The sequence below is a fragment of the Hippopotamus amphibius genome, chromosome 1, assembly GCF_030028045.1.
Source record: "Hippopotamus amphibius kiboko isolate mHipAmp2 chromosome 1, mHipAmp2.hap2, whole genome shotgun sequence".
Classification (NCBI taxonomy): Eukaryota; Metazoa; Chordata; class Mammalia; order Artiodactyla; family Hippopotamidae; genus Hippopotamus; species Hippopotamus amphibius.
In genome coordinates, this window is record NC_080186.1 from 228287212 (window position 1) to 228302880 (window position 15669).

A 15669-nucleotide genomic window follows, 5' to 3' on the forward strand; every position below is an offset into this window, starting at 1 on the left:
GGTCCAGCTGCTGCTTTGTCTCCTCGACGTGAGGCTTTACGGTCCAACCAGAAGATGAGAGGGTCAAAGAGCGGTGTGTCAACCAGAGGAATTCACGATAATCCTTCAGGAGTCGCTGTGTGACCCGCACCTTGACTCCGGGCGGCCTGTGGGGACCAACTCCTTTCCTGCCCCGGGGGTCACGGACCTCACCCCCCGGGGCCCTCCACCCACCGCCGGGCTCCTGCAGGGCAGCGGCTGTTCCCCGGCCGACGTCGGGGCAGAGGCACGGGGCCCTCCGTGCTTCCGGACCGGCTCCCGGAGGCCGCCCCGGCGGGAGGCGCGAGACTCGGGCGCCGAGCCAGACACCAGCCGGGCGCCGCCGCTCGCCCCGCGCGGCCTCACCTGCCGCTCCCCGGAAGCCCGGACGCCGCCCCGCCCCTCCCTCCCCGCATCCCCGAAGTCCGGGTCCCGGGACCCACAGAGCAGCGGCGCAGCCGGAAACGGGCCCCTCGACTTCCTCAGGCCGGATCCGGGCGCGGGGAGGCCCGTGGGCGGGTCGCGTGAGCCGCGGCTTCCGTCTTCCTGCTTCCGGCCTGGAGGTGAGCTGGGAGTCGGGGTCCGAGCCCACCGTCCCGGGCGAGGTAACGGGGAGCCCGGTGGCGGCCGCTGCCGCGGTTCTGCCCCCGCACCCAGCGCAGGCGGTCACCGCGCTGGCGGCGCAAGGGGTGGAGGGGGCGACCCCGAGTTCCCGGGGACCGCCGGCTGTGCGAGCCCCGCCGGGCCGACGCTCGCGCAGGCGGAGGGTCGAGGGAGCGTGGCCCCAGGGCCGGGTGGCCGGGTCGGGTGAGGAGGGAAGAGCGAGCGAGGGGGAAGCACGAGGGAGGAGGGGAGTCGCGGGTGGCTGTGGGGAGCCGCGCGGGTCTGGGCCGGAGATCAAGCCCGGAGGATCCTTTTCGGAAGGAAGGAGAGTCTTGTTTATTCCCTGAAGTGTGGGAGGCGCGTGCGCTGGGCGTCCGAAATTGAGGGGTGCGGGAGGTGTGTGTCCCGCGGACGGTAACGCCTTCCTCGGTGTTGATGGCTAAAACTCTGCCATAGCCAGGTCCTTCACTTCCGCTTTACTCTTTATTGCAGAGTTCTGTTGCTAATCTCTGAATCTCGCATTATAGTTCATTCATTACTGGGCTGGCGAAGCTGAGGAAACGGGTATCTGTAGAGCCTAGTCTCGACTGTGTGCGTTGGGGAGGACGAATGGGGGGAGCAGGCTAGGATATATAATGATATCTTAGGCACTTTAATGTGTCTTCAGTTGAAAATATGAAGACATTGTGATAGGATATACTTAAAACCAGTCATGGTAGTTTTATTTAGGTGAAGGGTTGTGGGTGATTTATATTTTGTTTTGCTTATCTTTGATTTTCCCATAAAGAACACAGATTGTATAATAGGGAGATAAAAAGAAAAACCCTCTAAGTGTAAAGCGGTGTTTGATTTTGCGATTGTATACCTAACTCTATAAACGAATAATTGACATCTTTACTATAAAAAGTTCAAGATCTGGGAATGGATATGCTGTAACATATCAGTGAGCTAACTTTCTGTATGTTGGTGAGCTTCTTAAATAATTTTATTGTTGAAATAAGTAGTCTAGTAAAATATTTCTCTTCCAGTAATTAGGCTTTTCTTACAGGGCATTTGCAATTGTGTAATTATTTCTTTCTTAAAATTAGAAAGAAATAGATATTAAATGTATTTAATGTGCCGGGCAATTTTACATCATTTATAGCTTGCGTATAGAGAATTTAGATATTTTCCATTTAAAAAGTGTATTATAATTATTCCAGAAAGTTGTGACTTTAACGTTTTTCTTTTATTTATTCTTTTCAACCCAACCAGTGTATAGAATTTAAGCCATCTCTCAGAATTGTATGGTAGAGCTAAAGAAGAAGGCCACCAACCAAGGGTCATCTGAAATTGTGATTGGCTAATAATCCCAGGACAAAATTAGAGATCACTGCTCAAGCATAAGGTAGATGATTTTTTAAATCCCAGCTGAAACTGTAAGTGACTGTATACACACCCATTCCTACCCAGGTATTTTAATTCTCCACTTTGAATAGAGATTGACACACGCATGAAAGGTTAAAAAGCCTTTGGGGCAAATAGAAAAGCATCACTCAAATATCCACAACGTTCTCATTTGCCAGATGGCCCTGCCTTACCTACTCAAAAGGGAACAAAATGCATGGCACCTGTAATGGTTAATTTTCTGATCTGTTAAATTTGTTCTCATTTACTAAGTTGTGTCCTCAAATAGGAGTCCTCAAAGCTGAAAGAGGGCATAAAATAGCGTGTCACCTTTTGCTTATGTCTCTTTGCAAATGAATGGATAATATCGTGGTTCCCTTATGCTCTGGTTTCATTCCTGGAAACAGCCATCCATTACCTATCTTCTAAAGCTTTACATCTTTTAAGTGTCACTCTTCTGGTTGTCCTAGGTGAATTATTATTTTTTCTTACTAGAAATATTAGTCCTTATTGAAATAGTACTAATTAGTAGTTTTTAAAAACAAACCAAAAAACCTATTGAGTGATGGTGGAATTCTGAGTTAACAGAGATTGTATGATGTAACTTTTTCAAAATTTGATTAACCACAGTCTTTTCTTTTGTTGTCTCTTCTCGCCTCTCCCTCTCTCCTTCTTAAGGCCTCTACAGAGATGTTTGATTTAAAGGCTTGGGCTGAGTATGTTGTGGAATGGGCTGCAAAGGACCCATATGGCTTCCTTACAACAGTTATTTTGGCCCTAACTCCATTGTTTCTAGCTAGTGCTGTACTGTCTTGGAAATTGGCCAAGATGATTGAGGCCAGGGAAAAGGAGCAAAAGAAGAAACAAAAACGTCAAGAAAATATTGCAAAAGCTAAACGACTAAAAAAGGATTGAAGGAATGAACAGGCTCTGCAACCAGAGGAAGATCGTTTGGAAAATTATGCAGCTTTGGAAGGACCCATTAAGATTTCTTTTCGGATCTTATGACAGTATTATTTAGTAAATGAAGTCTGAGCATATGGAAGAATCCTGTTAGTTCTCACCTGTACTGTAGCAACTTTTAGGCTTCCGTGTAGAAGTCTGTTGACAGTTACTGTAAATTGGCATTTATTATGCTACAAATTCTTTACAACTGACTTAGTCATTTGCCTTTTTGCAGCTTATGTACTAAAATGAAAACATCTTGTGGAGAAAAATGGCTTTAGATTTTGAACTCTATTCAAGTAATGGCTTAAAGTGGGGTCCTGTTCTGGACAAAGGAGATTAAGAATGTAAAAATCAGAATTGTCCTGAGGTGAAAAGCGTGCTTTGGCTTAAAAGAGATATTGTGTATTAATTACATCTTTTATTATTATTACTTATTTCTTGTAGTAGAATTATTTCTGGCTTCCTCAAAGCAAAATAATATTATTCAATGAGTACTTCTATTTTCTGTATTTTTCTCATTTCAGCTTTTGAGATGTTGGTAATTACCAGAGATTCTGCATTTTTTTAAATCTAATTTGATAAAGAATTGTCTTATTATTATCTTGAGTATGTAGAATACCACTTACTGGATATAACAATTTTTGTACTTATGAACACTGCTATTTTCTTAGAGGTGATTTGAGTAGAGTAACACTATAATTTAAAGTTTGGAGTAAAAATGCCAAACCTTGTAGTACCTTGGAACCAGTTTATTCTCACTTGTGCTAAGTAGAAATGTGAAGTAGTTAAAATGTCTTAGCAAATAATTTGCTGATTATATGGGTACCACTTTTGTTTTTTATTCCATTCTTTCTTTTAATTCATTTGGTAGTGATGTCCTTTACTTTTTTGATCCAGGAGGTTCATGGTGAAAATTAAAATTTCAAATTTCTTTTAAGGAACTTTAAAGAGTAAAAGAAAGGCTTAACATTTGGAAAAATTTTGTTTGGCATAGTATTGAGTGAAAAAGATGTAAATTATGTCCAAATGAGAATGTGTTATAATTAGAAATAAAGAGCTAAAGAATATGTCCTTCAGTTAAGTAGTATAACTGGAACTTCTTACTCTTTAACATGGCTTTTATAAATGCATGATTAATAATTTTATTTGTTGTCAATAATTAGTAGCTTATTAATGTTTTCCTCACCTCTGATAATGAATTTTAAGTTACAAAAAAACTGTCCAAAAGCTTTAACTTAAAAATGAAACTAGATACTGAAATAAATTTGATACTTTTTTATAAAGAGGTCTTGGGCTTTGGGGTTATTTTTGGGGGGGGGCGGGCAGAGTAATACATTTAGATATGTTATAGAAGTTAGACTTTTGAAAGTGTTATGAATTTCATTTATAGATAAGCAGACAGTTGACCCTTGAACACCACGGGGTTAGGAGCACAAGTCCTCCCTTGCAGTCGAAAATCCCCATATAACTTATAATGGACCCTCCCTCTGTACACTGTTCCTTCCTATACGCGGGTCCTCCATGTCTGCAGTTCTGAGGTTCTGCACACAGTGCTTCATCTGTGGATTCAAGCAACCCTGGATCATGTAGTACTGTAGTATTTACAATTGAAAACAATCTGTGTATTAGTGACTGTACAGTTTGAACCCATGTTGTTCAAGGATCAACTGTACTTGTAAAAGTTGAGAGCAATGTTTCCCAAATATGAGAACCTAAGGACATCTGACAATGTTTATGGACTGGTTTGAACAATACTTATTACTGTTATTTTAGGTTGTCAGTTCCCACTTGAGGCCACTGTAATTAACACATTGCAGTGCTGGGCACTGAAATAATTCAGTGTTTAATTATGAATTAGTTATTCAGGTGATCTAGGATATGCTTTTTATATGATCACTGAATTAAAACTTAGTTATCTACTAAAGCTGTGGTTTTATTGTTCATTGTGACAATTTAAAGGTATTTAACTAAAATAGGTTTTTCTGTAGTCCCTGTTAATACAGTTTTGTATGTGTTTGACATAGGCCATTTGTTTCTTCAGCTTTTCCCAACATCTATGGGGCCTTTTTACTCATTTGAGGTTAACAAGGTTTTATAATATTTGTGTCTATGTTTGTGTGTGTTGGGGGGAGGGGAGATGTAAATTTGAAACTATAGATCTTCCTCAGTTAACAATGGGTTACATCCTGATAAACCCATTGCAAGTTGAAAATAATTCACTGAATAATGTACTGAAAGTGAAAAACTGAATGGTTATATGGGTATAGGATGGTTATGTGGACATGGGGTGTTTACTCATGACTGCGTGGGTGACGGGGAGCTGTGGCTCCCTGCCACTGCCCAGCATCACGAGCGTGTCCTGCACAATGCTAGCCCGAGAAGAGATCAAAACTTAAAGAACGGTTTCAGTTGAATATGAATGTGTATCGTAAAGTTGAAAAATTAAGTTGGGGACTGTGTGTTGTAAGGTTTGAGATTCTTCAGAAAAGTTAATCTTTTAATTGTAACATACTATTATGGTTAAAAGAATCCCATTTACTCTTACCCAGAATACTTCTTTTAAAAACTGCCTATTATGTTGTTTCTGAAGTTCTTAGAACTAATATAATCAATTACCTTTTTATGGCCGGTTTTGAAGAAAAAACAAACAAGATCCCTATAAGAAACATTTTACTGCTGCCCCCCCCCCCCCCAAAAGTTTGTGCATCAGAATTTGATCCATAGTGTCCAAGTGGTAAATTTCAGCATGGTGTTACTGTATCAGATGTGCAAGGGCGTGTTAAACTTATTTCCTGAAATTACAGTGAGCAAACTGGAAATAAGCTTTGGACGCTGAGAGCTGGAAACTCAATGTTGAAATCCACTATAACTAACAGCTCCTCACCCATCCTTAGGGGCACTTTATACCTATCTGGTTTTAAGTTAGAGGAAGTCTGATTCCTATTTAGGAATGATTGCTTTTATGTTTGCAACTGATTATAGGATCACTCTGATTTACTTCATGTCTAATATATAAGGACAAATTCTGTATTTCTCAGACATATTAAAAGGGATTCCGTGTTCAAATACCAAAAGTTTGGGAAAACAAGGTAAGACAATTTATTTCTGCATGATTTCTTAGAGTCTTAACTTACTTTGACTATCTCAGACTCTCCTCTTTTCTATTCCCCCAATGAACACAACAGTTTGAGAACGTCTAGTCTAAATGAATTCAGGTTACATTTTAAATAGTGTGGTCAATGAGATAGCATTAAAAATCAGTATGATGGCATTGGGTCAAGGCTGATAAAATTAAGAAATAAATGAGAGCCAGAAATCTGTTAGTAGAAATAGGAATGGAAAAGAATAACAATGGGGAAAAATTATTTCTTCCTTTTTTTTTTTTTGATTTTTAACTTCAGATATTCAAGGCGTAGCTAATAGGCTAGATTTATATGGTTAAACCCAACAGGCAAGGCACGTACACTTGAGCAGTGTGTATAATAAGGCCTTTGGGGAAAAAAAATGCTATATGCATATATAGCAGAGGCATAGGAAGTCAGGATTTATCTGAGAGTACTTAAGGTATATATGACACTTTTAAAATGAACATTTAACTTATGAAATTAAAAAAACTGCATGGGTTTGGAGTCTGTCTTGAAGAGATGAAGAAAAACATTTCATTTAAAAAAAAACAAACATGTAAATGCCTCAAATATAACTATGTAAAATATGAAATATGGTGGACAAGTGAATATTTTATGTAAAACTTTGATTCTGCTTTGCATGTGTCTGGCCTAAAAGCCACATATAAAAACAAGATTGTTTAGAAAGGCAATCTTAATTAGGCCAAGATTATAGTTCAGTTTTTATGTAGGACTAAATGTTCTCAGAACTCTGTTCTGATAACCACCGAACAGTGTAACCAGTCATCCTAAAAATGTTAGTCTTGAGGAAAGGAATGTGGATGGATTACTACAAACTTTATTCCCACTTCTGAAAATCCCTTTGAAAATGCATATCTTACTAATAATGGGTGGACCAATATCATCTTACTATAACATAACTATTGGCTAAGATTTTCTTTTGTGTAATAGATATTTTAAAACGAAAACCATAAAAATTAAATTAATGTAAATTCCGTCATACATTAAGATATTTGTAAACAGCCTACATGGCAAACATTTGTAAAAGATGTATATAGAATACATTTAATAAGCGGATAAGAATTCAGTGGTAGAAACATTCTATTCTAGCATGTTAGAATTTACAATGTTTCCTGTAACCTAGGATTCAACAACGTCTTACTTTACAGTCAATTATACAACAAATTTTATCTCTTTATATTGTCTAGTAGCTAGTTCCTTTTTTGCCTCTTTGGTAAAATGTAAAACTACTTTGTAATAATGTAAAGAGACAGAATGATTTAACCTGATATTAACAGGGATGCTGGAATGTTAAATATTACCATCTAGGGCTTTTTTTTTTTTGTCATTCCATAAGTATTATGGTGATTACATATGATTACATTTTATAAAGTTGTATTTTTCTGTAGTTTATTTCTTAAGCAATTAAAAATTTTACCTTCTATTAAGTAAAAATCTCAACCTATGTGTTTTTAGGAATTCATTGTTAAACACTTAACCAAGGATTTCCTTATATTATTCAGAGCATTAGTTTGGGTCACTTATTCAGTCCATATTTATTGAGTAGCTATTATAATGCCAAACACTGTTGGAAGACCTCTATATTAGAATTAGAACTCTGTTAGCCTCAAAAACTTGATTGTGCACTTCAGAAAATATATGACTTTTCTAAAACAGTTTTATGTATAATCTGTTTTGATATTATCATGTCTATAATTTTCTTCAATATATAAACCACTGTAATCTCCACTATCAGTGAAATCACCTTCTAAGAACTCTGCGGTATTTTGTTTCTTCAAAGTAACTTTTAAAGTCAGAACTACAATTACTGTACCATTTCTCTGTTTACCATCCTTTCAGACTTTTGTGATAGATGATCTACTTCTATTTGGTCCTAATTCCTTCCTTTAAAACTCCAACCTCAATCCCACCATAAAATAGCTTTTGTCCCATCTATTCATCAAGATCACAGGGTTTTTTTTAATTTATCAAATAAATTTTCTTGGCCTCCTCACGTTTTATCCAAGTTCATATTTTTGATTAGTCCTTTAGAAAATCTTAGAGTGCCTCTATAGAAATAGCAGTCTTCTTTTATATTGATCATTTAGGAGAGCTCAATATTTAGCCTTACCATTTCTAGCAAGATATATTTTGGGTGGTTCCTAAATAATTGTAAGGATCCAAATTGTACTGAGCATTTACAGGTACAAGATCCCAAAGAGTTCGAAGAAACTAAGCAAACTCATAAACACAGAATGACGACTAAATCAAGTGAAGGATTTAAGTCTAAAAGTAGTTAGGTTGCTATAGTTCATAACCTCACACTTCTTATGCATAGTAAAAACAAGTTCTTAAGCTTAATGGAACAGAGAACTGTTGTACAGTCAGAGAATACAAAGTAACTTTTTGTTTTTATTTGTTAAAATAGTCACATACATATAAATGAAATGATGTTACTACAGTGCATTCACTGATTGTGGCTCTTGCCGTCTTGTGGCACCCAGGATCCCGGCTGAAAGGTTTTACCAGTGCTGGTGGGAGCCACTGAAGGTTCTTCTCTTCCAAAGTACGGAGCAGAGGCATGCCCTTTAATCTGAGTTTGAACTGGTGGAGTCACGAGTTCCTTGTTGCTCTCTTCTCTAAGGAGTTTTTTTTCTTCATAAAAATCTTTGTCTTTCATTTTAATTTCTTCTCTGTATTTTTCACTCTTCATTATTTCCTGCATGCATATATAAGTGGAAGAAAGCATTTAATTTCTAGCTAGAAGAAAACTCAAACTACAGGTTTTATAAAATGAAATAGCTAATAAAAAAAGTACATATATACATGCTACTTGCTTTGTATTTAAATAATATAAGGATACGTACAGGGTAAGTCTGAAAAAAGTATCTGATTTTATGTTGGTGTTATTTTGAATTAAACAGCTATGTCTTTGTATACTATAATATAAAGATGGATCACGTGGAAGGATCACAAAATAGAAATATTTACTACTCAGTAAGTGAAACAAACCACTGAACATGAAATATTACACAGGAGCATAAAAGTCACTCTCATCAAAGATTTTCTAAATTTAACAGCTATTTACTGCCTCAAAAACTAATCAGTGATTTGTACTGTGTACTAGAGATAAAGCAAAGGTGAGAGGGCCTCAGAAAGATGCTCCTGCCAGTCTTCTTTTCTTCACAGGACTTAAAGCATGGATGCTAAGGCCACCCTCTATAGTGCCAGGACCAAGTCTCATCTATTTCTCTTTCCCCTCTGGAGTGGTATGGCAGTGAAGAGGAGGACAGAAACAGAATCAGAGTTCAGCAATGCCTTAGACACCAGTTCCAGAGAGGCACTTAGCTACTGGAAATGCTTCCTCAAATCAATGCAAGCAATTTGTGCAATGCAGTTCTGTCACTCAGATTTGCTATTCTATTTGTAAGGATCTAAACCCCAAACAACAATGAATCTATTACTGTATTTCATTGAATAGAAGACCATCAAATTTAAGATGCATCGCCTTTATAATATACCACTAAAAAGGCAATTAAACCGCTTCACTCATCCTGATTTCAGAGATGTTCAAATTTGAAAAGACATGCATCTTAAAAACAGATGAAATAGTAATTACATCTTTTATCTTTTATTCTTTCTTCCTTCTCTATCTTAAAAATAATTATTTCCAAATGGGTGAATTTTTTTTTTTTTGGCCTCACCACGAGGCTTGTGGGATCTTAACTCCCCTACCAGGGATTGAACAGGCACCCTCAGCAGTGAAAGCACGGAGTTCTAACCACTGGACTGCCAGGGATCCCTGGGTGAGTTTTTTTTTTTAATAAATAAATTTATTTATTTATTTATTTATTATTTATTTATTGGCTGTGTTGGGTCTTCGATGCTGCTCACGGGCTTTCTCCAGTTGCGGGGAGCAGGGGCTACTCTTCATTGTGGTGCGCGGGCTTCTCATTGCAGTGGCTTCTCTTGTTGTGGAGCACAGGCTCTAGGTGCATAGGCTTCAGTAGTTGTGGCACACAGGCTCAGTAGTTGCAGTACATGGGCTTAGTTGCTCTGAGGCATGTGGGATCTTTCTGGCCCAGGGCTCAAACCCGCGTCCCCTGCATTGGCAGGCAAATTCTTAACCACTGTGCCACCAGGGAAGCCCAACTTTTTTTTAAATAAGGTTTTTAAAAATTAATTAATTAATTTTATTTATTGGCTGTGTTGGATCTTTGCTACTGCACACAGGCTTTCTCTTCGTTGCAGTGTGTGGGCTTCTCATTGTGGTGGCTTCTCTTGTTGCAGAGCACAGGTGCTAGGCACACAGGCTTCAGTAGTTACGGTGCACGGGCTTATATGCTCTGAGGTATGTGGCATCTTCCTGGACCAGGGATCGAACCCATGACCCCTGCATTGGCAGGCAGACTCCTAACCACTGCTCCACCAGGGGAGTCCCCTGGGTGAAATTTTTAAATGTTCCTTTTCCTTATCTGTATTTTCTGATTTTTCTTTAAGAATATACATGTTATTTATAATATGAATGTCAACATAATTAATATCTGACAACACTGACAAAAACAAATTCTCCCAAGTTATTTAATTTCAACATTTTAAAAAATGACACACCTGGGTATTTAAATATTTGATGCAATCTTTTGTTTCTAACATAAATTTCAAGCAATAATAGATCTTCAAAAAGGTTTAACACTATTTAAAATCAGATTTAAATAATGGTCTGTACTTACAGGGAAAGATTTGTGAGATTATAGTGTTACAGACTTTTCATTTTAGACACAAAGAAGGGTCCATCTAATGAAACTTTTATAAATATTCTTGTAATTTCCATAACACAGATCAATTCCCTAAGTGTAGTTTAATAACTGCAGTATCTGTGAGTTTAGGGACAGCTGCTATGAGTTAGGGTGAAAGTAGTCAAGCTTTGCCTTGCATACACCCTATAGAATTCTCAGGTGAGAATGAGATTAGGGGACCATATGTCACAAAGGAAATCCCTCAATATGATACTGGAAATAATGGAAGTAGATAGAAATATTTTTCAGTCTGAAGCCATCTCATCTTCACTTCATCTCCAGACTCTGCAAGACCCTCTATGAACTGGTGTGTCAGCATGGAAGTGCTTTCTCCCGAGCAGAATGAAAGATTCCGGACTGAGCTGAACTTGCACTAGCAGCCCACCACGGGTAGCAAGACGCTGCTGAGAAGCTGGTATGCAGCTTGCTTGGCTTTGGTATAAGAGGATCAGTCACATCGTCTTTTACAGATTTCAGCTCTACTATTGCAGTCTTACAGCTGGTGCAAGCCTATGCCTTCTGCATAAAAGGAAACGGAGGGCAGAGAGCTGTTCTTTCTTTTTTCCTGTCTTCACATATTCCTCTTTACTCACCATTAGTCTGCAAGTAGTTTCTTTCTTATAACAGCTATTTAGGCAAATGAAAAGCCAGTCTGAATATGTTAATTATTTTAACATGAAGATTAAAGATTTCAGAGTTGAAAAACATGGAGACTATAGTTTTTCCTAGGAAAGAATTTTTGTCTTTTTTTTTTTTAAACTAATGGTTACCAGACCCCTGCCAACAGCTTTCAGAAAAATTAAACAGAACATAAATCATTTATGAAAGGAAATCTAGTTTTGTAAATATTTGGAATAGATAAAATGAAAGTAGGTGGAAAAAACAGGAATTTGTAGACAAAGATAAACAGAAGTAATTTTGTAACAAATCCTATTTTATAGCAGAAATTACTATGAAGCAAGGGTTTTTTCCTTACATTATTTCCTTGGAACATTATCACTTTAAGTCTTAATATGTTTATCAATAAAAACATTGTTTGTTTCAGCATTTTATAGATAAACCAAGGGTAAGTTGGTCTTCACATAGATGTTTACATATTTAAAGCAAATATTTATCCTTTTACACACCACTTTTCTCCCTGTCAATATTCTTTGACATTAAAAAAAAGAGTTGTATGGATTTTACCACTTGTATTATACCATGATTTACTTAATGACTACCCCTATTTTTGTTTCCAATATTTCACTTTTTCATTAAAAAAACCCCAGCACTCTGATGACTATCCACATAGTTCTTTGACCCAAACACACATAGTTTCAATCCCAAATCTACCTTTTACTACCTGTGACACCAAGAAAGTCACTTAACTTTTTCCAGTCTCAGTTTATCTAAAAATGGGAATGTATGTATAAACATTTACATCTCAAATACTCATATGTATACTGTTTATGTTGTTAGATCTTCTGAAAGTTTGCAGTTAAAAACATGGGCTCTGAAGCAAGAATAACTGCATATAAGTCTCAGTTTTGCCATTTACTAGCTGTGTGACCCTGTTAATGTTGCTTAACCCCTCTGTGTCTCAGTTTCCTTATGTGTAAAATGGAGATTACAATACTATCTTCTTCAATGGGTTGCTGTAAAGACTGGGAAAGAACTGACTACTGGGCAGTAACAGTACAACAGAAGAGGGTACAGGTGGATTTTTAAATAGTGATTGTTTATTCTATTCCATTAAAAATAAAGATACCAAACTTATATCTGTCCTTCTTTCTCATCTCAGGGTAGAAATATAGTCTCAATACTTATGCCTTTGTTTATTTAACCCACTAATTTGTGACATACATTGAATAACTATTTGTTGTGAACATTTTGTAAATAGCAGAGTCCCTACATCAATTGCTATCCTTATGAAGAATGAACAAAATTCATAATTTTGCCGGTATGAAAAAATCTCCAATTTAACGTGCTACAGTCTCCAACAAAGTCAGCAACCATTACCACTGGATTGAGAACAGAGCTGTTAGTAAGACATAATCTACTAGCTTGAAAACAAGATGTAGTAACTTGTGCCAGACTAGTTCATCTGCCATAAACAACTAGAAAACTGGACAAAAATATTAAACTTTTCAGATACTAAATAACAGTCAGGGCAGTTCTGTGATCCTTGAGAGAAGGGAAACAAATGAGATAAGCCCTGTATCACCTCAGCTGGAGGGTGCTGCACAGGGTCACAGAACCTAAGCAGAGGTTGGTGATCTTGCTGAGCTAAAGAGAGAGAGATGGTTGGTTAGGGAGGCTGAGGAAGCTGGAATTTGTAGGGGAGAGTACCAGAACACACAAGAGTTCTAGAAACCTGTGTGGGGTACCCTTGAATGTTCAGCTGAGTATTAAACTGTATGTGGATAGGATGAGACACCACAGGGCCAGGAAGGTCAATTTCTGGCTCAATAATAACTGGTGGGGAGCTTTATACTGAACAACTGTTGAACAACTGCTAATCAGCCAGAGATGCCAGAGATGCCTCACCAAACCTGCAGGGCATTTAGTATAAAGACTTTAGAAAGATCACTCCTTAGGAGTAAGGATAAATTGGCACCAGAATAGGGGTAACTCTAGGTCTGCACTGTCCAACACAGTAGCCACTAGCCAAAAGTTGAAATTTAAATTAATTAAAAAAAAATTAAAATTTAGTTCCTTAATTGTACTAGACACATTTCAAGTGTTTAGCAGCCAAAATGTGACTAGTGGCTACCATATTGGAAAGTACAGATATAAAACACTTCCATTTAGTGCAGAAACTCCTATTGAGCTCTAGATCCACCTGAACAAAACTTAAAAATAAAGACTTGAAAAGTTTGGGCTGATTCACATGTAAATAAATATACTCCAAAAAACACAAAAAACAAAAAACCTCAACATTTTTAAAAGGAAGACAACAAAACACAGACAGTAAACAATATACTATTTCAATGTTCATCATCCAATCAAGACATGAAGAAGAAGACTGATCCAAAACCAGTCAACAGAAACATGATAGAAATGATAAAAGTAATAGATAAGGACTTTATCACAGCTACTATAAATATGTTCAAAGACTTAAAAGAAAAAACATAAAGATAAAAAAAGTAGAAACATTTAAAAAGAACCAAATGGAACTTATAGAGGTGAAAAATACAATACATGAAATAAAAAGTGTAGTGGATATGCTTAACATCAGATTAGACACTGCAGAAGAAAAGAACAATGAATCTGAAAACAAGGCAATGGAAACTATCCAAACTGAAACAAAAGAGAGAGAAAAAGTGCTTAAAAACTGAACCAGAGCCTCAGTAAGCTGTGGAGCAATATTAAGCAGTCTCTTATACATGTAACTGGAATCACAGAAAGAGAAGAGAGAGGGAGGAGAAAAAATAATAACTAAAAATATATCAAATAGATAAACATATAAATCTACATATTCAAGAAACTAAAAAAAACTCCAAGTAGGAAAAATACAAAACCAAAGCATATCAAAATCAAACTGCTAAAAACTAATGATAAAGAGAAAATCTTAAAATAAGCTACAAAAAAAGACATATTTATGAAACAAATATAAAAAATTTTGAGTTCTCATCAGAAACAATGCAAGGTATAAAACAATGGAATGACTTTAATATGCTGAAAGAACATAAAAACTGTCAATTTAGAATCCTATATCCAGTGGAATCATCCTTTAAAAATGAAGGCATACATACATCGAAGCAAGATCCTTTTTGACCCACCTCCTAGAATCATGGAAATCAAATCAAGAATAAACAAATGGGACCTCATGAAACTTAAAAACTTTTGCACAGCGAAAGAAACCATAAACAAGACAAGAAGACAACCCTCAGAATGGGAGAAAATACTTGCCAATGAAGCAACGGACAAAGGATTAATCTCCAAAATATACAAGCAGCTCATGCAGCTTAATACCAAAAAAGCAAATAACCCAATCCACAAATGATCAGAAGACCTAAACAGACATTTCTCCAAAGAAGACATACAGATGGCCAACAAACACATGAAAAGATGTTCAACATCACTAATCATTAGAGAAATGCAAGTCAAAGCCACAATAAGGTATCACTTCACACTGGTCAGAATGGCCATCATCAAAAAATCTAGAAACAACAAATGTTGGAGAGGGTGTGGAGAAAAGGGAACTCTCCTGCACTGTTGGTGGGAATATAAGTTGGTACTGCCACTATGGAAAACAGTTTGGAGGTGCCTTAAAAAACTAAAAACAGAACTACCATATGACCCAGTAATTCCACTCCTGGGCGTATACCCAGAGAAAACCATAATCCAAAAAGAAACATGTACCGTAATGGTTCATTGCAGCACTATTTACAATAGCCAGGACATGGAAGCAACCTAAATGCCCATCAACAGATGAATGGATAAAGAAATTGTGGCATATATATACAATGGACTATTACTCAGCTATAAAAAGGAATGAAATGGAGCTATATGTAATAAGGTGGATAGACCTGGAGTCTGTCATACAGAGTGAAGTAAGCCAGAAAGAGAAAAACATACTGTATGCTAACTCATATATACGGAATCTAAAAAAAAAAAAAATATATGGTACTGATGAACCCAGTGACAGGACAAGATTAAGGATGCAGATGCAGAGAACGGACTGGAGGACATGGGGTTGGGGGGGGGCAGAGGGTGAAGGGGAAGCTGGGACAAAATGAGAAAGTAGCATAGACATATATACACTACTGACTGTAAAATAGATAGCCAGTGGGAAGTTGCTGTATAACAAA

At 37.4% G+C, this 15669-nt stretch overlaps 2 protein-coding genes across 6 annotated transcripts in view; one reads left to right on the forward strand and one right to left on the reverse strand.

The window, feature by feature from the left end:
• The first annotated feature begins 435 nt into the window (after nucleotides 1-435).
• SMIM15 (small integral membrane protein 15) lies at nucleotides 436-8409 on the forward strand. Of its 4 annotated transcripts, none has more exons than XM_057742874.1 (3): nucleotides 436-581; nucleotides 1876-2008; nucleotides 2686-8409. In XM_057742874.1, exon 3 carries the CDS (start codon nucleotides 2698-2700, stop codon nucleotides 2920-2922), a length of 225 nt encoding a protein of 74 aa, XP_057598857.1. In that variant the 5' UTR covers nucleotides 436-581; nucleotides 1876-2008; nucleotides 2686-2697; the 3' UTR covers nucleotides 2923-8409. The 4 variants fall into 4 exon arrangements, with proteins under 4 accessions (XP_057598857.1, XP_057598872.1, XP_057598863.1 ...); XM_057742889.1 differs by lacking the exon at nucleotides 436-581 and adding an exon at nucleotides 605-623; XM_057742880.1 differs by lacking the exon at nucleotides 436-581 and adding an exon at nucleotides 692-825.
• A 70-nt stretch (nucleotides 8410-8479) lies between these two features.
• Nucleotides 8480-15669, reverse strand: part of NDUFAF2 (NADH:ubiquinone oxidoreductase complex assembly factor 2) — a 151333-nt gene continuing 144143 nt past the window's right edge. For both annotated transcript variants that reach the window (XM_057742849.1, XM_057742843.1), the window contains one exon: nucleotides 8480-8799. In XM_057742849.1, the coding sequence (XP_057598832.1) occupies nucleotides 8548-8799 (252 nt within the window). In that variant the 3' untranslated portion in view covers nucleotides 8480-8547. The remainder of the gene's footprint in view (nucleotides 8800-15669) is intronic.